The sequence below is a fragment of the Alnus glutinosa genome, chromosome 3 (assembly GCF_958979055.1).
Source record: "Alnus glutinosa chromosome 3, dhAlnGlut1.1, whole genome shotgun sequence".
Classification (NCBI taxonomy): domain Eukaryota; kingdom Viridiplantae; phylum Streptophyta; class Magnoliopsida; order Fagales; family Betulaceae; genus Alnus; species Alnus glutinosa.
The window spans coordinates 28,229,526-28,257,517 of NC_084888.1; the positions used below are offsets into that span (position 1 = coordinate 28,229,526).

Below are 27,992 nucleotides of genomic sequence, written 5' to 3' on the forward strand. Positions count from 1 at the left end.
CCACAACCTGCTTGTGCCTTGACTCTTGAGGCCCTTGACCACAAGAAATGTGAGACAGAAATTTCTAATGCCAATCGTCGGTCAGGTGGTTCAAGCCCTAACCCTAATCCCAAACCCAAACCCAAACCCGGCCCCCACCATTTCTGGTCGTCATCATCGTCGTCATCAACCCCAAAACCACCGAACTCGCTTCCTGGGTCCCACACTAAACCCTCACTCCTATCATCTTCGGTTCCCAAAACGACCTCACTTCTCCTCGGCTCCCATGGCTGCTCTGCAACTCAGACCCAAACACAGAACCCTCCACAACCCTTCTCTCGTCAACCTCTTCTCAACCTCCCAAACCCCTCCTGAACCCACCCCCGCCGACCAGTCCCCGTCCTCCTCCTCACCCCACCCTGCCCAATCCCAATCCCAATCCCAATCTCAATCCTCCTTTTCCTCCTATTTCTCTGCCGTCAAAGCCAGCCTCAAACATCAGCAACATCAAGGACCACGAAGACCCACGAACCCTTCAAACCCTCTGAACCCATCTCTCTCCAGGCCTTCTAAAGTCGCTTCCCTCGAAGAAATCCGCAAGAACCTCTCCGAGTTCCGCCTCCGATCCTCGGTGCCTTCCCCCACCGAACCCAACTCTGCGTCTTCAACCTCATCATCATCACAGCACATCTCGTTTCAAGAGCTTTACACACGGAATGTGACTGCGAAATCCAACGAGAACGGCGCCAATGCCGAATCAGACCCCGGAAAGGTCGGCGGCAGGCTCTCATTTGAAGCGATTCGCCAGAGTCTGCGGCAGATGCGGCCATCGTCCCCGCCTGGGGCGGCGCAGAATGAGAGGAGGGGTGTGGACCCGATGTCATTATCGGAATATAAGCACAGTTTGAAGTTGAGGCCGTCGCCGGAGTCGGGTCCGGTGATCGGTGGGACCGGTATGCTGCCGGCATCTGTGTTCGGGAAGGAGAGGGAGAGGAAGGGAACGGAGGGGGAGACAACGGCGATGAAGACGGAGTTTGTGAAGATGTATAGCTATAACGAGTTGGGGAAGAAGCTGAAGGAGCTGCGGCCAGAGGGGAAGAAGGAAGAGGAGGCGTCGTTTTCGCTTGGGGAGTTGAATGAGAGGCTGATAAAGCTGAGGGAGATGGAGGAGAAGGAGACCGAGTCGAGGATCGGCGGGGTTTCGTTTAAAGATTTGAGGGAGAGCTTGTTGACGTTAAAGATGTCAGACGATGAGAAGGCCAAGAAAAGTTCAAGTAAGTAATATCGGTTTCGTATGATATTTGATGAATTAGTTTTCTTAGTATGTTTTGTTATTTGGATGGTGGATGATAGAATAATGTGCTTTCTGTTTTGGTTGTTGAGGAAGTTAGGGAACTGGAGATTTGGACACCAGGTGTGGGATAGTTGGGAGTTGGAATTGAATAAAAAAAATAATGGCAAATTGTTGTGGTTGGTTGGTGATGAAAAATTCTGATTCTCTGCTTGGTTCTTTGGAAAATTGGGGGAAGAAAAGAAAAGCTACTTTGGATTACTTGATTTTATGTCAGTATGTAATTGCACTCCCTTCGGAAAACACCCTAAAAAGAGAGACTATGTGAACCTAACCTGTCTGATTTTGATAAGGAATTGTTGGGAGGGGCTGGAAGTTGGTTGAGCGGATGATTTGCGTGCAGTATATCTAAATTGTGCTTATTTTGATATTATGTTTCAATGTTTGATGATAAGAGGATTTAACCTCTGTTTTTTTTGCTGAGATTGTGGGTAGGGAAAAGGATCTAAAGTTTTGAATACTAGATGTTATATTGTTTTGGACCCAATAAGATGATGACAAGGTTAAAAGGGATTTTAGGCAGAGATCTATGTACCACTTGCTGGATTTGTGCAGTGTTTTCTATATTTGTTGAGTATAGGATAAATGTTGTTTAACTAATCGCAGTTCAGTTATCATCTGGAAGCTAATCCACGCCAAGTCATCAAATTATAGGGTTTTGAAGATGATAGATGGTAGATCAGTCTCCACTTTTGGCTGTGTGACAAAAATTTAGAATCTTTTGCCCCGGTTGCTGAACCAATTGAGCTCTGGTTGCTGTAAAGCTTTAGAGAGTATCAAAGACACTTAGATATCTTGGGGATTCTCTACTGTGTTATTTAGTATGAAACCTAGTCATAACTTTTGTCAGGAAATATTTTAGGACTTGCCTTTATCAAGTGAAGAATTTTGTTCCCTGGGTTGCGAAAGTGGAAATATCTAACATTTATAGTTTCTGCTTTCTTCTTTTAATTCCCCTTAACTGTATTATAGTTTTACAGTCCTTCCTTCTTATTACTGTTATATTAAACCTGCAATTATGGAAAATAATTTCTTGAGCCAATAATTTAGCCCAAGGTATCTAACACAAAATGGGCTCAAGTTTGCTCTATTGGGTTTTTCACCTGGTTTTTCCCTGAGGCAAATTGTTGCACTTATCACAACTCATTGTAGCTTAATTTTATTTTTTATTTTTAAATTCCGATATATACAAGTTCAATGTCTGTTTTGATTCCGATATATACATGTTCAATGTCTGTTTTGATTTGTGGAACCTCACTTCAAAAAAATTGTGGTTAATTAAATTTTTCCAGCTTTAAGTTTTTCTGCTGTAGGATATGACATGTATAGTCTCCTATAGTTTATTGATTGAGATTTAACTTTTCAGTCCAGAGACTCGATATTTTGGGTCAGTTAGGCAGAACTCCAAACTTTCTGCTGCAACCTCCAAAGGAGCATCTAGTTGAAAAGGCAAGTATCCTACTCTTTGTTTTTCTTTATTCTTGTTACTTTTTTTGGTTGAACAAAATGTTCAATGCCTAGATCAATCATTATTTTTCATGAAAAAGTGGAAATTCTAACATGCATACATTATTGGAGGCCTGGATAATAATGAGGACGATAGGAACACAAAAAATTAGATTCCCCAGGTCCATTCCTAAAAATATTTTTTGGAACTTTTTACTCTTAATTCTTGCTTATGCTTTGATGTGGGATTCTTTAAGAAGCAATTGTATGTGTAAGTAATAGCTTCACTTGTGGTTTACAGTGCTTGTTAAAAAGGTGATAGATTTTTGCAAAACCCATATTGTTTTATTTGAAGAGGATGTGTTTAGTAGCATCAGTAAATGCAGTAGACTGGAATACAAGTGCACCTTTTGAGGTTTACTCTGCCTTGAGATACAAAAGAATGAAGCTCTGAAGAGCCTGCATGTGTTGAAGGGGTTCCCGTTAAGTCTATATTCTGCTTCTTATTTTAGATGGTATACTCTTGCATAAGAGCTAAATGCAAACTCTTTGCCTAGCTGTGACTCAATTGTTGCATTCTTTAAATTAAGAAATTATAATGTCTCGTAATACTGATAATTGAACTAAATTAGTGTCAAAGTGACATGTATTATCCACAATAGGTCCTTGCAGATTCCTGTTCTGCTTCCTGTCGTTCATACAGTGAATATTTGTCCTTAAAAGAGCTGGAAGCAAATTCGTTACATATGATAACTGCATTGGTGTAAATATTACATGAAGTAACTCAACCTTACAGTATTGTTATCAGTTACGCAAGCTTAAGGTCCTTTTTAGGGTATTCCGTCCTTAAGTGCATGTCCTTAAAGAGTACCAGGTATGAATTATTTATACCTGCGTTTTTGTAGATTTCACATGAAGTCACTCGATCTTTCTAATATTTGAAGAGATTTGATGCTCTAATAATTTTGAAATATGTTTAATGCAGTATTTCCATCCGGATAATATCTCTTCTACAGAAAAACTGAAAATTGATCTTGCGAAAGTTAGAGATGAATTTAAAATGTCGGAGTCAGATTGTGGATCTGCACGTGTTCAAGGTAAAGGGGTTTTCATTTTAGTTACATTACACTTTGCATACTGAGATTGCATGTTTCTGATTTTCTTTCTATGATACATGCATGTAGACTTTATTTTGACATGCTCGTGTATAACTAATTCACAAAAATGTAGACAGGGTTTTCTCCACACTCATCTAATTCTTTTAATTGACACGTGTCCAGCCTTATTTTTTAGTTCCCTGTTCTGTTTGTTGTAATATTTTTTTTCTTCATTATTTTGAATACTACGCCCTTATATGTTTCAAACATATTATAGGAGGAGAGGCACATTAAGAAAAGGACAAACAGTGTAAAAAAGATGTTTCAAACTTGATATGTAATTCAATACATATGTTATTTGCCAAAGTGAACCTATAAATAACAAAGACATGTTGCATTTTATGATCGAGGGCGAAGGATGAAGTGGTGATAGTTTCTTTTTGATCAATAAATCATCTAATTAGAAAGTATAAAGGGGCGCAATCTAAGTATATAGGAAGTATACAAGAGAGACCTTGAATTAGGGAGAAAGAGAATAACACAAGTCCATAAATTCAGTAAAACTAGAAAAACAAGCACTATTGTATGCATAGGGAGATTTGAACATAACAACTTTTAACTCTTAACATCGACCCCTCACAATCTTTGAACCTCCAAATGCACCACATTAAGCACAGATGAGCTATCTTCCGAGCTTCTAAAATGTGCTGGCTTTCCAATTGACCTTTCCAGCTAGTCAACAACTCCACCACCCTTCTAGGCATGACCCGCTCAACACCAAAAAGAGGGAAGATCGAAACCCACAACCTCTAGCCACTTCACAATGGAGAAGAAGGTGATTTATGGTCTCCCTGCTCCTCTTGCACATGCAGTACCAATCTACTACTATGATGTGTTGCTTTCTCTGGTTATCCAATGTTAAACTCTTCCCTAACACCGTTGTCTGCATAAAGAATGCCACCCTTGTCTCCAAGGAAATGGGGAGCTAGTGGGAGTGTAAAGTGCATGAAAAAAGGATCTGACCTTGAATGTTTGCCTTCTAGAAGGAATCCAACAGATTTTATCCTCGCCACCTCGTCTCAACTTGAGAGAGTACAAAATATTAAAGAACGAAATGACCAAGTCTACCTTCCAATCATGCACTGGTCTGGTAAAAGAAATATACCATTGAATATTGCTGTTAAAAAACTGCATATGATCTGCCACCAAAGCCTCACAACAAGCAATACTAAACAACTCCGAAAAAGATGCCTTCAGGGGATGATCCCCACACAAGCCAAAACTCGATCTTAGGCCTGTCACCCACCTCATATTAGACAAATCTAGAAAAATTCCCCACCGCCTCCTAATGTTTTTCCACAACGCCACTCTGAAGGGCCCAACAACTTCATTGGAACACCATCCTCCCCTCATGCTACCATATTTGGTTTCCATTGTTGATCTCCACAAAGCCTCCCTCTCAGTTGCAAAACACCATAGTAATTTTTTTAAGAGAGCTGCAATTACTTATCAAAATTTTCTTTTTCTAAGAGAGCTCAATTAAACTAAATCAGATTTTTTTTTTTTTTTTTTTTTTTGATAAGTAAAACTGAATCAGATTTATAACCCCCAAACCACTAGAGGAATTCGAAGAACAAATCTTAGACTAGCTGACTAGATAGAATTTGAATTCGTCACCAACTTCACCCCACAAAAAATCCCTTTGAAGTTTCTCAATCCGGTTACCAACACCTATGAGGATGGGAATTAGATAATAAGTAGGCAAATTAGATAAAAGTGCTTTTAAGCAGTGTCAACTGGCCACCCTTAGACAAGAGCCTCTTCCAACCAGCAAAACAACAGCGACGTGAAAGATCTCTCTAGGCGTAGGAAAGGCAAGGCACACATGTTGTAGGCTTGTTGTGCCTTGGCGGGTAGTGGGTAGTCTTGTTCTTAGTTGGATCCTTTTGTAGTTTGTTTTTGGTTTTTTTTTTCGTTTTCTGGGGCCTTGGTGTTGTTGGTTTTATTGGGTTTTTGCGGGTTAGCTTTGGTTGTTCCTGTGTATACTTCCTGTGTACGTAGGAGCGCCTTACGCTTTCTTAAATAAAATTTTTTTACTTATCAAAAAAAAAAAAAAAACAATACTATTCTATTGATTTAGCCTTGTATGGAGCCCCCCAAAGAAGACCCAAATATGTCAGAGGCAAAGAGGACACTCCAACATCATCCATAGCACAGGGACTACTCTAATTTAGATAGGTTAATCTTCAACCTCGAGATAGCTTCAAAACATAAGAAGAGGCAACTTAGATGACAAAGATGATCTGAATTTGCCTCACAAAAGATCAAAGTATCATCTGCAAACTAGAGATGAGATACTAGGAGCTCGTCATTATTCTTCGACCCTACCGAAAGACGTGATAAGAGCCCCCTCTCCACAGTGGCAGACAACATTCTACTCAATGCTTCCATGACAACCACAAACAAAAGATGAGATAAATGATCCCCTGTCTCAGGCCATGATAACTATTAAAGAAATCAGAAGAAGATCCATTAATCATAATAGAGAAATGCACCTTAGAAATATAGTAAGCTATCCAAACTCAGTTTCTCCCCAAAGCCACATCTCCTCAATGGATATGGTGGGAAACCTCAATTAACATGATTGTAGGCATTCTCTGGTCTAATTTACAGGAGAATGCTAGAGGTGATTGCTCTAGCCGGGGTAAATGTAAGAAGGTTCTTTCAGTGTTTTGATGAAGCCCAAGGCTCTTATGAGGGGTTTGCTTGTGGGTGTCTTGTTGTAGTTCTGGTAGGTCTTAAGGGTCTTTTTGTAGTCCTTTCTTTAGGGTTTTTGCGGGTGTCCTTGGCTGGGTTTTCTTTGTTCTTTTTGTTTTTTTTTTTTTTATTGGTGATCATTTTGTATACTTCCTGTGTACTTTGAGGCGCCTCACGCTTTTTATAATATTTGTTGGTTACCTATTAAAAAAAAATTAAATTTACAGAGCATTTCTAGTTCCCCTGATCTAATTTTGCTATCAAGACATTTATTTGTTACAAGAACTACATTTAAAATTTTTCTACCCTGATGTACTCATTCTGAGACTTAGAAATTGATAGAAAACATAATAGAATGGAAAACTAAAGAAAAAAAATGCGGAGATAATAAAATAAGAATACAAGAGATTTTATGTGGTTCGGTTTATGACCTACATTCACAGGGTAAAGCCCAAAGGATCACATTATGCTCTTATTTCTCTTGATATTTTCATAATACATTAGACTCCTATTTATAGGAGAATTTGAGTAGATAAGTATGGTAATTAAATCAATGTGATTTGATTACCATCAAATTTGATTACAATCAAATCTTATAAAAGAAAATACCGTAATATAAAATGTACAATATCAGTATAATATATTTCCTATATTGATAGGAAATATATTCTCTAACAGAAATATCCTTCTCCAACATTGTTTTCAACTTGTTTGCTAGGACTTCTATGTCTTTTTTGACCTAGACCCTAAAAAAAAAAAGAATTTGTGAAGAGTTTTGACTATTATTGCTCTTTGATGGTACAAAAAAATGTATATGAGAAATTGAGAATCAAAATATAAAAGTAGATACGTGGCTGTGAGAGTGACCTTTAGTGCCCGCGGCTAGTTGCTTTTGTACGTAATTAATCATGGTAGTGTCAATGTGGGTTCCTCAGATGTGTCAATGTGGGGTACTTCAGGTGATATGCCCGTACATCTCACACAAATTTCGTTGCAGAGTGATTGAGGGTCTATCTCTAAATTATATGTTTTTTATGAGATAGACCCTCAAAATTTAATTTTTTACACCCCCCAAAAGTCTTCTTTTTAGTTTTACCCCCCACACTTAAAATTCTAGTTCCGCCCCTAGCCATGCTATATAGTATGAGACCCATTAGATGTTAACTTTGAGGAGATAAATGATTAGTACTGTATGTTTTGGCCAGTTTGATAGAGAAAGCAAGAAAGGCAACTAACAAAGACTTTTCCTTTTTTCTATTAAAATCCAGTTGGCATCCGGAGAGAAAAAGAAGTGTTAAATCCTAGTACATACTATCATATAGTCAGACTTGTGGATGGATTGTTTTTGTACTTTGTTGAAGACTAGTTGCAATTTTTAATTTATAAAAATCCCTGCTTTGGGTAGGTGGAATATAATATTTGCTAGTTAATAGTTCCATTTTTTTTTTTTTTTTGTAAATAAATGTATTTTGTAATCTTGTAAACATTTTAGATTTCAGACACATTTAGGGTGTAGTTTCTTCTGTATACTTTTTGTGTATGAGAATTTTGCCTTTTAATAAATTATTAATATTCATCAAAAAAATGTTTACACATGCAATGGTGTTAATGGATGAGGCAAGGGAGGGAACAAGAGATTTTTAGATCATTAGAATCATCAAAGCAATGACATAATTTCTTTTTGAGCCATTCAAATCCCTGAAATATTATGTTGTTGTTCTATGCTGTTTTGTATAATAATCTTTTTGATCTTATGGTCTCTTGCCCTTCTTTGGTTGCAATAAACAACTTCAATGGAAGTGGAATTTTATTAGAGTCATCTGTGTAATGACATAAAATTCTCTTTGAACCCTTTAAATCCCTGAAATATTATGTTAATGTTCATGATCTTGTGGTCTCTTGCCCTTCTTCGGTTGCAATAAACAACTTCAATGGAAGTGGATATTTCCTCCTCTGCTTTCTTTATTATAATCCTTTGTTCTTTATGCTTGTGAGAATTGAAAATTTTAATAAATCGTTTCTTATCAAAAAAAAAGAGAAGTGAAAATTTCAATTACCCTTAAAGTCTTTCCATACATATCATGTTTGCAATTAGTGATGTTTTTTTTCTCTTATTATTTCTTCTGGCCAAGGATTATTTACATCCCATCTCTGATTTCTTTGCAGTGGCCCAACTCACAACTAAGATCAAGCATCTATCTTCAGTTTTACACAAAAAGGTGACAATCAAACCAAGAACCTGTTTAATTCGGTCTATTATATTAGATGGTGTTCATTGTATTACTACATAGTTCTCTAGTTTTTGTGTGGACACTTCCTGTTCCTTGACTATATAGTTTTTATAATTCTAGTTGGGGGTAATACCAATCCTAATAATTGAACAAGAAATTGATTTTTGCTCCTTATAAAGAGATAGTTAGCTACCTGTATTTTGTTTCTAAATAATTGGGCATGTTGAGTTAGTCAACATAGTTTTGGTCGATGTAGCTGTTCTTTTTTTTAAGGCCTTGCCTTTTATATTTTGGATAGGACATATGACATCGGTTGCACTCAATTCAAGTGTCCTTTATGTTATTGGATTTCAATTTTCTCTTCATTAATTTAATTGCAATTGCTGCTTAATGAAGGTCGTTGTTTGGGCATTTGCGTGCATGAATGTGCGTGTGCGCACTGTCTGTAAGTGTACGTCTAGGCATGTTAAGGGGAATTTTGGCATCGTTTGGCAAACGTTTTTGCCATTGATTTCATTTCTTCCAAAAAAGTTCAACATCCATTCAAAACGTTTTTGCCAAGATGACTGCGCAGTTTTCATCTCCAATTATCCGAATATATTAATGTTTCCTTCATCTATTGGCCCATTATTGATTATTCTTTCCCCAAAACACATTATTTCCTTTTGTTCTTTTAAGTTAAAAAATATTTGGTTAAATATAGGCCTCACAAATTTTCACAGCATCTATGCAGTAGTGAAAACTACCGCATAGAAGCCGGATCCTACTAGCATACACATGTCCAGGCATGCCATAGAAATTATGAGTATGACATGATATCATAATGGTACCTTACATGGTCTGATACAATGTTGGACACAATGAATTTCCTTGATAAGTGCCTTGCTTGTTTGCCAAAGGCCCCTCATTATCACTTCTTGTCTGTTTCCTTGCATTAATTTCATACAAAGTACGTTTACATCTTTCTCTTACTCTCTTTGATGAAGGTCTTAAGTATGATTGTCTATGTGAAGTTCGATGAAAACCTCAGAATATATTGATAATAAATAATAAGTAAATTTCTGAGTGAATTACACTTTGCCTTCCAAACTGCGCCTCTAAATTATGATTCATTATAACTCAGACCTATAAACTACTAGAATGTTTCAAGTTGCCCCTTGTGTCAAATTTGACCGTTATTTTTAGATCGAAACGTTACATGTGCCAATCACGAGCATATGAATCGTTTTTGTATTAAAAAGTACCCCCAGTTTAAAATAAAAAATTATGAAATTGCCCCCATTGGAAAGAGACAAAAATACCCCCAAAGAGGTGTGGCCACGGCCACCCCTAGCAAAAGAGAGGAGGGGTGGTTGTGCGGCCACCCCCTACAGAAGAAGCCTGATTTTTATCAGCTATTCACATATCTACATTTGCATGCGTGGTTTGGTTCTAATTTATTGTGTTTGAGTTATAAATTTGGTGTAAAACGCAAGCGTTCATTCATTTCTGTGAGCTTATATGGTCTTTAAGTGTTATTGAAGGTATTACCAAACAATATATTGAGTAGTGAGCTCTTATATAGTTCTTTCTTTGGATATTTTGTAGCTTACCCACAAGGAAAAAAAAAGATTTTTTTTTTTTTTTTTTTTTTTTTTTTTTTTTTTTTTTTTTTTTGCTTTGAAAAAAATGAATAATTTTTCATTTAGAATGCACATTTAATATTTTTTAATCGCCCAAATCATTAATACAAGAAATATATGATATTTTGTATTTATGACGCCCTGAAGACCTTCCCCGCTCTGAGAAAATTTAAAACCTAATTAACTGGGTTACACTCCTGCTTCATGTGTCTTAAACCATGTCTATTCCTTCACATGTCTTGTGGATTGGTGTATGGAGCACAGTGACACAAATTAATGTCTGGCTTTTTTTGCTTTTGGAATGTTCATGAAAACAAAATGCTTACAGAATTAACAAAATTGATTGATCAATATTGGGTGGATGTTTATAAAAAATAAATTATTTTAGGGTTTTGATTGAGCAGGAAAAATTGAAGATTCTTTTTGAGTGAAAAGATAGGGTTTGAAATTTGAATAATTATATTCCATAATTAAATTATTTTGGATTGTAGTGTTCTGTAATGCATGATTACTGCCATTGTCAAATTTTCTTCATGCATGGCACATTGGACTCTAGTGAATGTTACTGTCAATTCAAAGGAGCTTTTCATATGCTGAAGGACAGACATGCAATTTTATAAACTGGGTTTGAGGAAATTCCTTCAACTCAGTTTGAAGGAAAACACCTTCCCTTGTTATTTCTGTGCATTGTATAGATCAATTTGACATTTTTAACTACAAGTTAATAATAATTATAGTGACGAAAATAATAATAACAGTAAGATTGGTAACAAGTCTACTTATTAATCGATTTATTTATCATATAATGCTGTAGGATAAGCATTCTCGAAAGGGTCTTATAGGAATGGTGCAGTTGAGGAAGAGGCTATTGAAGTATCTCCGAAGAACTGACTGGGATTCCTACTGCTTGGTTCTTTCTAAACTTGGTCTCCGTGACAACCCTAATTACAAGACCTAGACTAGTCAACAATGTGATCCTGGTTTTTTGCTTGGAAGATAATTACTTTTGGTCTCCGGTACAACCTTGATTAGGAGAAAACTACACTAGTCAAACAATGTTACCTGAGTTTTGTTCCATTCTGGAAGGGAGTTGAGAGATATTTTGAGTCCATTTTTTTCTCCATTTCCTATTTCTTTGTTGTTTTGTTTTTCTTTCTTTTTAGCATGTTTTTAATGCTCGTCTTTCTGAAGACATGGTTGTTGAATTTTGAAGTTAATGTAACAGCCAAGAAAAAGCATGCATTGCTGTAGTTCTGTTTATATATGGTTAGAATCTCTCTCTCTCTCTCTCTCTCTGAGAATGTACTCCTTTAGGTTAAGTAGTTTGCTATTATTTCTACAAAGAATACCATTTCTTCCTGTGAAGCTCTATATGCATTGATTGGCAATGGAAAAGTCAGTGCGGGGGATAACTTCAGAAGTTGGATCACTTTTCTTGATGCATTGATCCACGGGACTATCAAGACTTGGCTGCTCGTAGTCTTTCCATGGAAGATGTCTGTTCATGGTGGACAAACACAATCCTTTTAAGGGTCATCTACGTTTGTTTGTCTCGTACATTACGATTCAAACTGTTTGATAAATATGTATTGTAATCTGAAGAGTTAGAAAGGGCTTCATGTATCTTTGAGAATCTAACTAATCCAGATGTTATTTCTTTGAATACCATGCTTATTGCTTTCTAAGTTCCAGAAGAGTAGGGACAAATTGAGTTTTGCCCTTGGGATGAACTTGAACAGGATTGTTTCAAGTTTTTCTCCAAGGATAAAACTCGAACGGATTGTAATTACATTCTATTGCAATGAAATTTGCATACCAATCTGTGTAACTGACATGTAAGATTGTGTTGCTTACATTCACTATACCAAATTTGGTGCAAATGGAGATTGATTCTCGTTGCCGATGTTTTCCAACCAGGTGACTCCAATGGATCATATATTTTGAACTTTTCAGTTTTAGACAATCAAGAAACTCAACATATTTCAACAAATTAGGGGTCAAAAGGCGGTTGCGGTTAGCGGTTATTGGCCAAAATTGCTAACTGCAACTGCCTAGCGGTTATCAAAAACTTGCAAACCGCCTCCGCCAAGGCGTTGTGAAATAATGGCCACCAAAAATTGACCTCATTCAACAATGGGTATATATCTGTTCTGTAGCAAGAAAAAGAGGGGAAACAAAATCAAAACAAAATCTAAAAGAGAGAGGGAGAGTAACGAGAAAGAGAGTAAAACAAAATCTGGTAGAGAGGAGAGTATAACAAGGGAGGAAGCCCGAATAAATAGCAAGAATATTATTGATTCCAATGCGAACGCCAATACGCAATACCCCATCACCGGAAGGCTCTTTTTTTTGGTACCCATTTGATTTAATCCACTCTCCCTTGGACTCTAATTCCAGTTTCTCCTTCGTCGTCATCGGCGTGGTTGTTCTCGTGCTCTGGCTTCGAATCCCTTCGATGACAATCGTAGGCAAGGACACAGAGAGAGAGAAAGAGAGAGATTGGCTAGCGGCAGCGTCTGAAAGATGAGTCGGGAGATTTTTCTTTGTGCTTTAGGGTTAGGGTCAAACAACTTATTCGCATATATAAAAACGACGTCTTGTTATGAGCCTGGAACGTTGAAATTGAAATGGATAGAAATAAAGCAGTAAATTGACACTTCGAGGGGTCAGGCCTCATTTCTTTACTTCTTAACTTTTCTGATACTCATTCCATAATCTGAATCTGTTTAAATACAAGTCCACCACAACAGAAAACAACCCACTACCTACGTGCAATAACAACACATCTTGCTGTTGCACCCACTACGCACAAACTCACTAACACAACACACGACTCTGCAGCCACCTCCCTACTTCTTAGGAGAAGTTGGTTGTGATAACACTGTTTTAGGGAATTCAAATAAGACACTACAGACAAATAACAAACACACAACAACTACAACTTAAAGTAACACACGTGCACTAGAAACTGAAGTGGCACCCAGCTGTCTTCATTGTCCAGCTTTTCAGTCGACAACCACCCACGTGTCCCATGTTGAAGTCTCCTGAATCATCTAGACACCAAGACATCACCAAGATATCCACGCACATAACACGGCTTCCCTGTTCAGAAGACCTTGCCCACAAGGTCAGGGAAAGAGTGCCAAAGCTCATCCAAGTCCTTGTCTGCTGCCACACTCGGGATCCTCTTCTTGCACTATCTCCTCTACCCTTATTTCTTCTTGATTACCCAACACAATTCCTTCCAGCAAGAAGAGCCTAGGTCGGCTACATCTATGGCCAGGCTGGAACTTTTCATCACAATTGTAACAAAGTCCTTTTGCCCTCCTTTCCTGCATTTGGGCTGGGGTTAATCTCTTAATGGGTATGCTAGGCCTCTTGTTGAAATTGGTAGGGTATGGAGGGTTGTTGTTTCGGGTCTCAGGAGCTAGATTTGGGGCTGTAATGAGAGGTGGATCAGGCGGATCAAGGGCTGTAGCTAGCTTGGTGTACTCCTGGGAATCGGTTACCCAAGCTTGGTATGTGTGACCTCGACTTCTCATCTTCACTTCTTCTTCTTGCAACCTTGCTAATCCAAAGGCTGTGGTTAAGTCCTTTGGTTTGAGCATGGTAATAGTAATCCTAATCTCTTCTTTTAGGCCACTAAGAAAAGTACTCACCTTGAAATCCTCACTGAGCCCTTGGATTCTATTGGAAAGAATTTCGAATTGGTTCTGGAAAATCTTCTACGGTGGTGGTTTGTTTGAGTTTGGTGAAGGTTCCTACTGGGTCATCAAAAACTGAGGGGGCAAATCGGGTTTTGAGGGCACTCACAAAGTCCTCCCATCCCCCTGCATACCCTGAATCCATCAGCCAGTTATACCAAGTGAGGGCTCTTCCTTCCATGTGAAAAGCTGCAAAGGAAACCTTCTGGAGATTTGGAGTGCGGTTGTAGTTGAAGAATTGCTGAGCTTTGAGGATCCAGTTCATTGGATCAGTCCCATCAAACCTTGGGATGTCTAGCTTCAAGGTCCAAGTTTGAATCCCTCCTTCATTGTAGTTTGGCTGCTCAATTCTAGAATGGCCATTGTTCTCCCCATTCTTCTCTGTTTGAGTCTCCGGGTCCTTCCCTCCTTGATTCTCCCTACTGCAACTTCCCTTATCGAAAGTGTGCTGGTTGAAGGTCTGACTATTCACAACCATATTGTTTGAAATAGCAGCAACACTGGAGGTGAGGCTAGCAATCTGCTCCTTGATAGCCTCCAAGAGTTCTGTATGCTGCCTAAGAGTCTCCTCATGTGCCTGTGTGTGCTGCTGGTTGGCTGCTACCGACTCAGCCAGTTGAGTGTAACGGGTTCCCTCCACCATAGTCGCAGGAAATGCGGCTCTGATACCACTTGTTATGAGCCTGGAACGTTGAAATTGAAATGGATAGAAATAAAGCAGTAAATTGACACTTCGAGGGGTCAGGCCTCCTTTCTTTACTTCTTAACTTTTCTGATACTCATTCCATAATTTGAATCTGTTTAAATACAAGTCCACCACAACAGAAAACAACCCACTACCTACGTGCAATAACAACACATCTTGCTGTTGCACCCACTACGCACAAACTCACTAACACAACACACGACTCTGCAGCCACCTCCCTACTTCTTAGGAGAAGTTGGTTGTGATAACACTGTTTTAGGGAATTCAAATAAGACACTACAGACGAATAACAAACACACAACAACTACAACTTAAAGTAACACACGTGCACCATAAACTGAAGTGGCACCCAGCTGTCTTCATTGTCCAGCTCTTCAGTCGACAACCACCCACGTGTCCCATGTTGAAGTCTCCTGAATCATCTAGACACCAAGACATCACCAAGATATCCACGCACATAACACGTCATTCATATAATAATAATAATAAAGGCGGTTGACGGTTATAAAAACCGCTACCTGCCCCTGTAGGGCGGTTAGCGGTTAGCCGTTTTTAAGGCGGTTTTAACGGTTTTGCGGTTATATGGTTAGCGGTTTTAGGCGGTTAGCGGACGATTATTAGAGAATAGAGAGCGGTTATTTCACCCCTATAACAAATTCTGAGGAACTTAACGAGGAGTCAAGTGATAATCAGAACAGTTTTAAAGCATTTTCAAAATTTATATGGATATTTATTTATGGACAGAAATTTCCTACAAATCGATTTGTAAGAAATATCATACAACCCACATGTAAAAGTGACATGTGTCTTTTAAGCATATGAGAAGCACATGTTATTTTAATAGCATGTGCTTCTCACGTTGTCTTTGATAACATTAATAAAAAAAAAAATGTGATTATCACATGCTTCAAGGACAAATATCACTCTTACATGTGGCCATGTGGGTTGTAGGATATTTCTTATAAACTGGTTTATAAGAAATTTCTGTCCTATATTTATTTTTTGTTTTGAGAATGTTTTAAAATGAATGTATTAAAGAGCATTAAACGAAGATAGTTCCACATGAGAAAAAGAGAAAGTATAGTTGGCATTTATAAGTCACAACACCCTTTAGGTATTTAAAGTATTGCTTGGTTGTATGCACTTATGTATATACTCTAGTACAATGAGAAGTATTGGACACGCGCGTGTGATAGTGGGCTCTAGTGGCGCCTTGATGGCATACTTGGCACTTAGCATCAAAGCGATCTAATCATGACCATTCAATTTCGGATGATCATGATCATTCGATTTAATGGTTTGATCTAAACCATTGGATGCTTCTTAGATAGATCTAGCGATTATATTTACTGGATCATCACTAAAGTAAACTGTAATGTCAAATCACATTTGATCTAACGGTTGAGATTAAATAATAATTATCTAATGATTATTATTAAATAATCATTGATAGTTATTTGATCTGATGGTCAGAATTAAGTGTCTGTTAAAATAGCAGTTTATTAAGCAGTTATGGACGGTTGGATTAGCAGTTATTTAACACAATACATAAGTAATTACTCTCCAATTATTAATAAAAGATAATTTTTTTTTTTCATATTAGTTCTTTTTTCCTGATACCTTCTATATTTAAATGTCAAGTCCCTATCTCTTGCTATAATAAAAAATCTGAGAGTATTTTGGTTTATTTTTCATTTGTGCAAAACGCAATTAAACAAGCAAAGGATTCTGGATTCCATTGTATCCCGAAGAAATATTTGATGTAATCATTTGCATACCTTTCTGATGGAGGCAAATAATTTATTAAGAAAAACGACATTGTAATGCACCTTAAAAGCATTTCGTTTTTCTGGCTTCTTTTACTTTTATCTATCAAATGGTTGGAGAAAAAGGTAGTCTTTTCAAAATCAATCTCTGAATATGGATATTGAGAAAAGTGGGAGCAAGACTACCATATATCTACCATGTTTAAGGATCATTACGCGCTTGATGTAAGCGTAGTTAATTAACTTGAAAAATGATCCCAATTTTTTTTATTTATTTATTTTTTCTGAGGCAATCAATGGCAGTGATGTTGATGAATAAGCTTTTGGGATTATTTTACTTTATTTCTAGACTCTTCAGTGTAAGATATGTACTAGCTAGTTCTGTGGCATCCTATATTGTAAAGAAAAATGATATGACATGTATATTATATTAAGGTTATAGACTTTATATATAGAACTTTTGTTAAATGAAATAGTGTTATGCTTCATGACGAAATAGCACCATGATACTTTTTAAATGTGAGTTTGTGATTTCATGAATTACTGTGTATTCATGTTTATAGTACATTGGTATTTCTATATTTTGTGGTGATCATATAGTACTAAGAAAAAAATATAAAATTCCGCTCCAATCTCTCCCAATCGCTCTACCTCCCTTAAATGGGCGAAACTATGTTATAAGTTACGACGACAACACATATGTGGTAGAGCTTCCCGAAGACATGTCAATCTCTTCCGCTTTCAAGGTAGCTGATTGTTCAAATTTCACCCCCCCTTCCCAAATGAACCACACTAGACGCCGACGGCAACTCGAGGACGAGTTTTTCTGAAGTGGGTGAGACTGATGTTGGACAAAAGGTGTTGTACCTTACTGTTGGGGTTGATAGCAAGCAAAGATTTACCATTGGGTAGAAGGTGAACAGGGTTTTATCATTGGGGCCTTTCATTGCCGATGAGATTGATTAGTCGGTTTCAGACACCTAACACATTAACGAGCCAACGTGATAGCTTTCTATAATTTCCCTAATTTTTCGTTTAGAATATTTCCATCTTTAGACTGCCTTTAGCTCCACGTTTTTCATATTTTTTCTTCTTCTGTCTTATTTTCGTTCTTAGGAGAATTTTTTTTTTTCCCTGTTTATAGCTTTATAATTTCACTATAAGTTTGAAGTAATTGTATTGAGAATTTAGTTTTTTTGACATCAATAATATTTCGGTCTTTCAATATTACCGTGTGTTGACTTGTATATTGAAAACACAGCTTCTTAATTCCGACCATTGCTTTCATTACGTCACATTTCATGGTAAGGATTTAATATTATTGCATTTATTAGAATAAATAAAGTAATCTTTTTTTAAATGATATGTCAACATATTTATCACATAGCATCATCTTTATTGTTAGATCCTAAACAACTTATTTTCATTTCTATTAAAAATAAAGAGAATCCGATTCCACGAGAATGAATGGTGGCATTTGTCTTTGATGGGTAAAAGAAAGAACAAATGAAACATATGCATGGGACATTCTCGTTTCGGATAAAGATCTTAAATAATTTTTTATCCAAATTGCTAACAAATTGTACCGCCACGTAGGAAAAAATTTTACAAGACACGTGGCACTTTCCCTAGAATGTAATGCGTCCTTGAAGTCAAAAAAATAAAAAGCATCAAAATTATTAATTGCTTGTTAATGACCATTTTACTCTCCAAGTGAAGAGAAAAGAAGCCAATTAATAAATTAATTAATAAGAGAATTTCTACTCGGCGGTGCCGTCCAACCAGTTAGGCGCAAGTGTCGCGGTCTCGGGCGCCACATCAGCCGACCAATATCCCCTCTCGACGAAATCTAGAAGCACAAAAAGCGAGGGAATGTTGGAGGAAAATCAAAAGTATCTTTTGTGTGTCAAAACTCAAAAGGATGATTTTGAAGCTTGAGAGAATGAGAAAGGAGTAGTTTCCATCTGATTTGAGTTCTTGAAAGACAAGTAGTCCAACCTCAACAACAGAAGAAAAAAAAAAAGAATCACACTTCTTCGATCGAGAAAGAGAGGGTTGGATCCACACAGCAATAAGACAAAAAGATATCATGCATACAACGAATGGTATATAGCCTACTCACTACTATTTCAACTCCCAATTTGAACGGTTTAAGAGTGCATTTGGTATTGAGATTTTGCAAATAAAAAGTACGATTTTAAACTATCAAATTAATTGCAGAAAATGTGTCATTTGAAAGTGCATGTATTTTTTTTTTTTTTTTTAAAAAATACAATTTAAAAAACGTAGAAAAATCTGTATTTATGAAAAATGCATAATTTTAAAGGCTAATTAAACTGCGATTTTAAAGGCTAAACTCATATTTTACTAAGCGCTTAATTGTGTTTTGAAAAATCGATCGCACGTCTTCAAATCGTAAATTTAAACAGACCCTTTAACTTCAAAGAAAACTTTCACTATTTTATGTTGATATAAAGATATGGGTAAAAGTAGGGCTAGCAAAACGGGTTCATGTATCAGGTTCGGGTCAATTTGTTTGACCTGTCAACCTGTTAAGGATCAACCTTGACACGATCCATTTAACTAAAAGGGTTAGGCCCGTTTAACTAAAAGAGTCAGACCCTTTGACCCTCATATGAACCACTTAAATAATGGGTTGACACGACACAACCAATTTATTAAACGAGTCGTGTTGGGTTAACACAACTCGACACGACTTGTTTGACCCATTATATAATAATTAAAGTCTATAAAAATAAAATTAAAAATTTTAAAAAAATCATATTGTTTGAATAATCATATTACTCCACAGTTGAAAGTATAAAACATTGAGTTGTTTTATTGTTTACTTGTTTTGGTTCAACTTCAAGTTCAAAAACTTAAAAAAAAAATACACTTGGCTAATTTTTTTAATCTTTGTCTTTTTGGTTCAAGTTCTAACTCAATAAAAGAAAAAAACTTGTTTTGTCTTTTGAGAGATTTTTTTAATTTAGTTTTTACTCTTTAGACAGTGAGAGAAAGAGAGAGGTAACATAATTGTTTAGGTTTACTTTTTAATGTTGAAAAAAAAAGTTTTAAGTATACGGGTCAAACGAGTTGACCTGAACTCTTTAAAGCTTAATCTTAACCCTTTAACTTTGTGTCAAATTTTTGAGTTAAATAAAAAATTACCAGCCTTTAAGTAAAAGTATAAAGCCGACAAGTTTGATTACTAAGAAAGATCATGCCTATTGACATTGTATCGATCATAATAGTTAAATATTGAAGTTGCTGAGGGGACAATTACGAGAGATTGACAGAGATCTTCATGCTTTGGTTTGAAGAAAACATGATTAGTACAAGCAAAAAAGAACAAATCTAAATGAGACTTTTCTAGGGTCTGTTCCGTCTGCAACGGTCATGCCACTTTGCAAGAGTATGCTTGGAAATCTATTCACTTTAATTTATTTAGTGGGTCGCTTTGTAGGCCAAAAAGAAGGTGTGCATTTTTTTTTTCTTTCTTTTGTTTTTTTTTTTAATATATATATATATATATATATATATATAGCGTGAGAGAGAGAAAGAGAGAGGTGTATTCATCAGGCTGACATAGTTGATTACACCATCTTAATCCTTACCAGACCCATAAACCAAGATGAAAATTAAAAAAAGTGATATTCCTGAAAAAGCATGAGAAAGGGCATATATATATATATTTTTTTTATTTTCTTAAGGAATATCTTTCAAGAATTATACATGACTAACAATCGATCGGTACCAAGTATTTTGTACCCTTTCCTTTCCCCCGTAAATAATCACTGGCCAGATGGAGGATGCTTACTTGTATGGCTGTACCACTTAGAAAATAAATAATTTTCTATTCACTGATTTCAAGATATTCTTTTTTTTTTTTTAGAAGGATTTCAAGATATTCTTTAATAGTAAGCCAAGTATAAACAATTGTTTTGGCTTCTAGCTATGTGCTCTGATTAACAATATATTTCTAATCCAGGGGTTGCAGAAGTATATGGGGCTCGGCAGGCTGTGGAGTTTGGTCAGTTTCTTGGCTTACAATTGGTGATTTTGAAAGGGGATGTGCTTGCGAGATCATAACGGCTTTGGGTCGTCTGGAGGATGAAGCTGGTAAGTATGGCAACTTGATTTTGGATGCTAGAAGACCGTTTAGGGGGTTTCGGTTGTGGGATATTAGCAATGTTAGGCGTGACGGTAATATGTTGGCCTACAATCTTTCTAAGCAGACCAAATTGTAGTTTGAGTCTTGTTTATTTATTTATTTATTTTTTTGACATGTCCATACAAGAGGAGGGGGAGGGATGATTCGAACTAGTGACTTCCGCTTCGTGAGGCGTAATTCCCAACAGATTGAACTACTTCTTGGGGACAGTTTGAGTCTTATTCAACATGTCTGTTGGCAAGTGTAAGCTCTTTTTGTCAGCATCTTAATGATATTACAAGATTCCTTAAAAAAAAAAAAAAAAAAAAAGTATAAGCAAATGCAACGGTCTCATTTCATAAACAAATATAACTTCAATTCCCTGTATATTGCAGAATATTGGTAAAAAAAACTATTATTTACACTTTTTTAGAGGACAATAAAGTAATAACCTGTGAGGAAATATTGGCATGAAACAGAATGGAATTCTTCCTATTATAAAATAAACTGTATGGATCCCCATGCTATTATCGACTTTGACTTTTAGTGGACAGCTTTATGTAATTCTCCACGGAATGTGGTGGTCCAGCTGAGCTGATCAATCAATGTTGGTTTCTTCACCTCCATTAAGAAGTCGGTTCCTAAAATGTCAATAATCCTCCGCAGGTTTGTGAATTGAGATTTACGGCCAATTGTTTGTCCAAATTATTAATAGACTTCACTGTCAGAAGAAGTGGACGTTTCATGCATAGAACGACTTGAGAATGCTACATATTAAAAACGTGATATGTTAATAATGAGAATTGAGTATAAAAGCTTTGAGCAAAAATTAAAACACTGTATTTTGATTTAGTATAGATGGAAGAAGTGTCTCTTCAAAAGTAAAAAAAAAGTTGTTTGGAATGATTTTTTTTTTGTTGCCTCGATAACATGTCGTATCTTTAATATGTAGTATTTTTCACGTCGTTTGATCATGTAAAAAGGCATGAATTCACATAATTTGAAAATCTAAAATTTCTTTAAAATTTGTAAAGAATCATGATGTGGCCGGACAACTTAAAATCTATTTGAATGGAGATAATTGCGGTAGATTCTTATCTCGTATTCGAAAAATATAAACAAATTAAAGTCGAGTGATATATATCTAATTAATAAGCATAGATATGCAAAAAAGAATCAATTAATGGTGAAAGATTGATGGGAGAGTCGTAATTTTGGGAAAAATGGCAGGAGAAAGGTTGGTTTGAGGGATGAAAAGGATTGATTAAATTATGGAGTATGGAGAGTTTCACCGAAAGGATGGGCTTAGACGCTTAGTGTTAGTGGAGGGTGATGTTGTCAACACGCATGCTTGCTAGCTTCATCTAACAAACTCGATCTCGATCTTAATTGGGTATTTCTTTTAACTAGTGGGGTGGCAGGAAATGGGTGCCCCTCCACTACAATATATTCCCATGGAAAATATAATTTTCTTTCACCTACGGGCACCTATGCTAAATGCCTCATTATCATGATACACATATAAAATTAAAGCTAACTTTCACAGAATATTACTTCAAAAAAAAAAAAGAAAAAAAAACTTTTTAACCTTTTTTCTTTCCATAACAATAATTTTGATGTTGTTACAATAATTTCCATGTTAAGCCTTGATTTATTTTTCTTGTAGGGCCGGTCATCATCCGCGTACCTCGTATATCTCTCTCTCGAGATTTTTTTTTTTTTTTTTTTTTTTTTTTTTTTTTTAAATTTAATTAAATAGATCGAGGATGTTAACCGAATTGTATTATACAATTCAATACGGTAAAGATTAGTAGTGGACGAAAATCTCTAAGATTAATTGTCTGCTTCTGCTTTTCTTTTTCGATTTCATATTTTACATAAATTTCTACAAATATCTTGAAATATGAATGTGCGTGTATATATATATATATTGAAGCCCAGAGGCCAATCGATAGTGCGCAGTGGTCAACCACCAAAGTTTGGTTTTAGCAGCCCTGCTGGAGCTTATAAACTGATCTTTCGCTGTAAAAAAGAAAAGGGTTCTGGTGGGAATCCACTTGGTGGTCACACATTCTTGACTTGACTCATTGCCTCAACACTTAACAGCACTCAATGAGTCCACTTAGCTAGGTAACGAGTTTGTGTTTGGTAAATGTTATTGTCGAGATCGATCTTAAAGTAACCACAGTTATATTGCTCGATCTTCTTGATTAGATCCTCTTACACGGAAACTTCACTTATGCTTCTTTTGTTTCGATGTAAAATGGTTTCCGTCGTAAAATATTTTTGACGAAATTATTTTCTGAAAAAATAATTTTCTCAAAAATATTTTCTAGCGTTTGGCTCGCTCGAAAAAATTACGAAAGGCGAAAATGCAACTGTCATCGAAATCTGGCAAGTTCGGTCGTCGTTGCCTGATTCTAACGAGCAAGTTTAGCCAGATTCCGGCCGGACTCCTCCGAATCTGGTCAGATCCGAACCATTTTGGCCAGATTTGGACTGATTAGTGGCCGGATCCATCCAGATTTGGTCGGATCTGTCCAGATCCGGCTATTTTGGCCAGATCCGGTCGGCTTTTGACCATGGCCGGATTCTGGTTAGTTTCGGTCGGAATCTGGTCCGCCGACATCTGTGACGGTGGCCGGATGTCCCTAGATTCTAGCGTTGGCAGTATTCCGGTGGCCGGATGTTGCCAGATTCCGGCGCCACCTAGATTCCGACGACTGACCATTACTGGATTCCGACAATCAAATATCAAACGTGCGTGTAAACTAGGACAAAGAGTTTAATTTCGGAAAACAATTTACGATGTTTAAAACTGTAAATCGTTTTCCAAAAATTAAAGAAACTTTTACAGTCAAACCGAAAATGATTTTCGTTGACCATTATTTTCGCTTCTACCAAACATCGTAAAATGTTGAAATCATTTTACACCGAAACAAACGGAGCATTAATTACTCTCATAAGTGTTATGAATTTTGTAATCGTTATAACTTTGAATTTTTAAAATTTATAATATTGATATATATCCTATATTTTAACAGCTTTTAATTTAATTAATTTCACTGGTATTATTAGGGTTTAAGGTTAAATCAAATTAACGCCAAACATGTGAAGTATCCCTGTAAAATTTTATAAACTTACAAATTTATCCTCCATTAAAAATTTAAAATAAAAAACCAAAAGAGTACTCAAACATAAATAAAAGACCTAAATGAGGCATGGCCGTAGGTCAACAAATGTTTTATTATTATTATTTTTAAATTTAAGATCAGGGTTATTTTAGTCATTTTGGCATTTTCCATTAGGATTTGACAAAAAAATCCTAACAAACATGTGAAATTAAAAAGGATTGAAACATAAAATATCGACAGTATAAATTTTGATAATTCAAAATATATTATGATTACAAACCCTTAATTAACACTTTGGAGAAAGCCAACTTTATTTCCCCCACTCTTAGATAAGTATATATTTTCATAATTTTTTTTTTTTTGTTTTCACCCTTTCTGTCATATTCTAGTTGTCAAATTTTCAAAATCATTTGTGATCGAATATTAACAATAAAGTCAGTCAAAGATATGCGAATATACAAGAGTCTGTGAGCTAGGTACCGTTAACTGAAGATAACATATATTTACCTCCACACATTAACTGTTTAACGGAAGCAACCTGGCCTAATCATGTATATATATGTATATGTTCATGTATTGGCGCAGCCGTGCAGGTTTCTCATCTTACTTTACGAGTCGTCCAACTATGAACAAGTCAACATCAAGTTTCAGAAATTAGATGATTACTTCAATGAGGAGAGCGTGAGCTGAGCCTACAAAAATCAACAGAATGGGGTCCAGGAGAGATAAGGCCATCTTCTGTAATATCTGAGATATGCTGAGGGTATTTTCTCCAACCATTTCCTTTAAATATAACACAACTTTCCTCCTAAATCTCATAGGCCACTTGGAAAACCCACTATCAGATTTTGTTCCGTATACAAAGCCATGGGGAATACCTTATGTCTGCAACAAAAAATGGTCAAGATCGTGAGAACAGATGATGGGGGAGTGCTTGCATACAAAGCACCCATCAAAGTCCACCAAGTCTTGTCGGAGTTTCCCGGCCATGCAGTCTCCGACAACCTTCCTGTCCTCCGGCATCTCAAACCGGAAACCAAGCTGGTCAGTAATCAGGTGTACCATCTAGTGCCTCTTCCGCTGCCATCGCCAAAAGTTGGCAAAAAGAAAAAGGTTCGGTTTGCGAGTCCAGAGGGGGAAGCTGTGGAAGAAAGTGGGGTGATGAGGATTAAACTTGTCATTACCAAGAAAGATCTTCAGGAGATGCTAGCCAAGGGAGTGGTTTCCATTGATGACATGGTTGCTGATCAGCTTCAGAGATATCACGGGGCGGATGATAGCTGCAAACAGTACTGGAAGCCTGGTTTAGAAAGCATAGCTGAAGTAAACTAGGAAAAAAAAAAAATTACATGTATATATATAGTATCTCCCCCTGATGAGCAACTCGATCTTTTTGTCCTTTTTCTTTTCTTTTCTTTTTTTTTTTTTTTTTTTTTTTTTCAGTTTAGCATACGAATTAAACATGTAGCATGAAAGAGATTGAAAAAGAAGTGCAGCTGTTCTTCTAATCGCCATCGCCAGTGCTTGGATTATATATATATGCTTGTTTTATATATATATTGCTACATGAACCAGCAAGCTGATCTGTTGGAGGTGGAAGGCTGACAAGGATAGAAATTGCATAGCAATTAGTAAATTAAAGAATTTATGATTAGCATAATGATATGGATCGGGATTGGGATCGGGATCGCCAAGTAAGCTCAAAGAAATATCACAATAATATGAATGTTAATTATTACGCAGTATCAAGCGTAATAAGTGTCAAAATAAGACACAAATTTCTTATAAACTAGATCGTAAGAAATTCATATAAAATTAACTTCTAAAAATGACATATGCCCTTTAAGTTATTAAAAAGGCACGTGAAAAGTACATCAAATTAAAAAAAACTTGTATTTCTCACATGTAAGGAACATGTGAGAAATTTATGTCCATACTTTTTGAAAGCCCCTTAAGCCCACAACCTAATGACTCGCCACTAATCACTCAAAAAGGTAACAGGAAAACATTGTCAAGATTTTTCAATTTTAACCTCAAATCATCAAGACTCTCCATGTTTGATTCTCAATTTTTATCAGCCATTTTTAACGGGGCCAACTTAATATATTGTGAGACTTAAGGCGAAAATTTTGGATGATGCCTTTTTTTTTATATTAAAATATTAAAATATTAAATGATTTATTTATTATTTTTATTTTTAGAATTTAGAAAATTATTATTATTATTATTATTTTTTATTTTCTTATTTTTTTTATTTTTTTATTTTCTTATTTTTTTTTATTTTTTTATTTTTTTATTTTTTTATTTTTTATCTTTTGAGATTCAACTTTATTTTATTGCTAGTAGTAAATTCTTCTATTTTTATAGTTTTTCATATTCAATGCATAATTCTAGCAAACATTTATATATAAAAAATTTACATAAAAGAATTATTAAACCTGATTTATTAAAAGATGTTCACTTTATAAATAGATAAATGCTAGATAAGATCATCTAACACTTTTAACTTGCAGAAGTACGTGTTAAAAAAAAAAAAAAAAAACTATTTTATCAGAAAAAATGAAGTGTGATTCTAGAAGACACATTGCAATGACAAAAAGCAAAATACCTTTTATGTCCTTAATATTAATCTATTAATTTAATTTTTTGTTGATAAAAAAAAAAAAAAAAAAAAGAAGGTAAACTGTGGCTGTAGTACTGAAAAGCAACGACCACTTACCCAAAAAAAAAAAAAAAAAAAAGGAAAAAAAAAGCAATGACCAAAAAAACATAATATCATCTTATAGATATAATACTATTTTGAAAGAGATAACTTTTACACAACAATTGCACAACAATATTTACGTGTAAGTGAGTTTTTCCCTTCCCTAATGTTATTCAGCATTTTTCTTTTTCTTTTTATTTTTATTTTTTAAAAAAATTAAAACTCACTTACACCTAAGCATTTTAAAGCAAAACCTCAACCACCAATTTTATCTTTTGAGAAATGATACATATGCATTTCATACACATCTCTATATATACAACAAAGTTTTAAATTCATCATTGAATTTGTTCTACTCAATATACGTAGGTCCCATAAATTTAATGATAAATTTAAAAATGAGATGCGTAAGAGATGTATAAAAAATGTATTTATATAATTTATCTTTATCTTTATCTGTGATAGCACAAAACCTGATTCTCTCAAATCAGAGATAATGCACTTTTTTTATTTTTATTTTTTTAATTTTGCAAAATGGTTTGGGTATTGTAATTGGGGCCTTTTATTTTTCTACAAAGCGGTGCTTTTTAATTTTTAATTTTCTTTACTTTTACAAATATTACTATTGGGGCCTTATAGGTGACCGCTAAATCGCTTAATGAAAGAGTTCGCCCTGCCTTTTAGTGTCACTCATACCGTTAGGGTTTCGCGTTAAATCAAACGAGGTGATCTTGTTTCTTATACCCTTACATAATTTATAAAAATACAAAATTACCCTTAAGAAATAATAATAAAAAAAATGGATGGTGATCGAGTTTCGTGAGTCGTGACCCATGGGTCATCCATATTTTAGTTTAATTTTTTATTTTTAAAATAAAATAAAAATAGAGATATTTTCAGAATTTTGGCACATTTCGTGAAGATTTAACAAAAAATTCTAACCGACAGATGACATTAAAATGGGCTAATAATTGAGAACCCTACTTAATTAAGAGTTTTGACAATTCAAGATTAGGATTGAAAAATCATTTACAGTTTGGAAGAGTAAATCGTAAATAAAGGATAAAGGATTTTTCAATAGGGAGAATGATAGGAGTTGTACTACTTTTGGAGTGATCGATCGATCTGTGTTTCCAAGCTTTCATTTTCTCTAATCTCTTTTATCTTTCACCATATATATGTGTGTGTGTGTCTTATTATCGGGAAAGCACCTTTAGAGCAAAAGTAATGAATATTTCTGTTATTAGTTTCTCATCCATAATTATTACAGAGCTATGGTGGTCCTGATACTGCTTGCACAATGGTGGCAATCGTGCTATTACTCATAATTACTATAGGCACT

At 35.6% G+C, this 27,992-nt stretch overlaps 2 protein-coding genes across 3 annotated transcripts; both read left to right on the forward strand.

Moving 5' to 3' along the window:
• LOC133863910 (uncharacterized) lies at positions 1–11,743 on the forward strand. 2 transcript variants are annotated; one of them, XM_062300051.1, is made up of 5 exons: positions 4–1,253; positions 2,697–2,779; positions 3,762–3,873; positions 8,797–8,849; positions 11,298–11,743. In XM_062300051.1, the coding sequence occupies exons 1-5, from the start codon at positions 68–70 to the stop codon at positions 11,439–11,441; spliced, it is 1,578 nt and encodes a 525-aa protein (XP_062156035.1). In that variant the 5' UTR covers positions 4–67; the 3' UTR covers positions 11,442–11,743. The 2 variants fall into 2 exon arrangements, with proteins under 2 accessions (XP_062156036.1, XP_062156035.1); XM_062300052.1 differs by lacking the exons at positions 3,762–3,873; positions 8,797–8,849; positions 11,298–11,743 and adding an exon at positions 3,439–3,664 and having other exon boundaries at positions 1–1,253.
• Positions 11,744–24,843: 13,100 nt separating this feature from the next.
• LOC133863309 (uncharacterized) lies at positions 24,844–25,278 on the forward strand. The gene has a single exon (XM_062299255.1). It carries the CDS (start codon positions 24,844–24,846, stop codon positions 25,276–25,278), a length of 435 nt encoding a protein of 144 aa, XP_062155239.1.
• The last annotated feature ends 2,714 nt before the right edge of the window (positions 25,279–27,992 follow it).

Coding starts and splice junctions, on each gene's coding strand:
- LOC133863910 (XM_062300051.1), top strand. CDS start 68: ATGCCAATCGTCGGTCAGGTGGTTCAAGCCCTAACCCTAATCCCAAAC. Junction 1,254..2,696: donor GAAGGCCAAGAAAAGTTCAA/GTAAGTAATATC, acceptor TTAACTTTTCAG/TCCAGAGACTCGATATTTTG. Junction 8,850..11,297: donor CTTCAGTTTTACACAAAAAG/GTGACAATCAAA, acceptor ATAATGCTGTAG/GATAAGCATTCTCGAAAGGG.
- LOC133863309 (XM_062299255.1), top strand. CDS start 24,844: ATGGTCAAGATCGTGAGAACAGATGATGGGGGAGTGCTTGCATACAAA.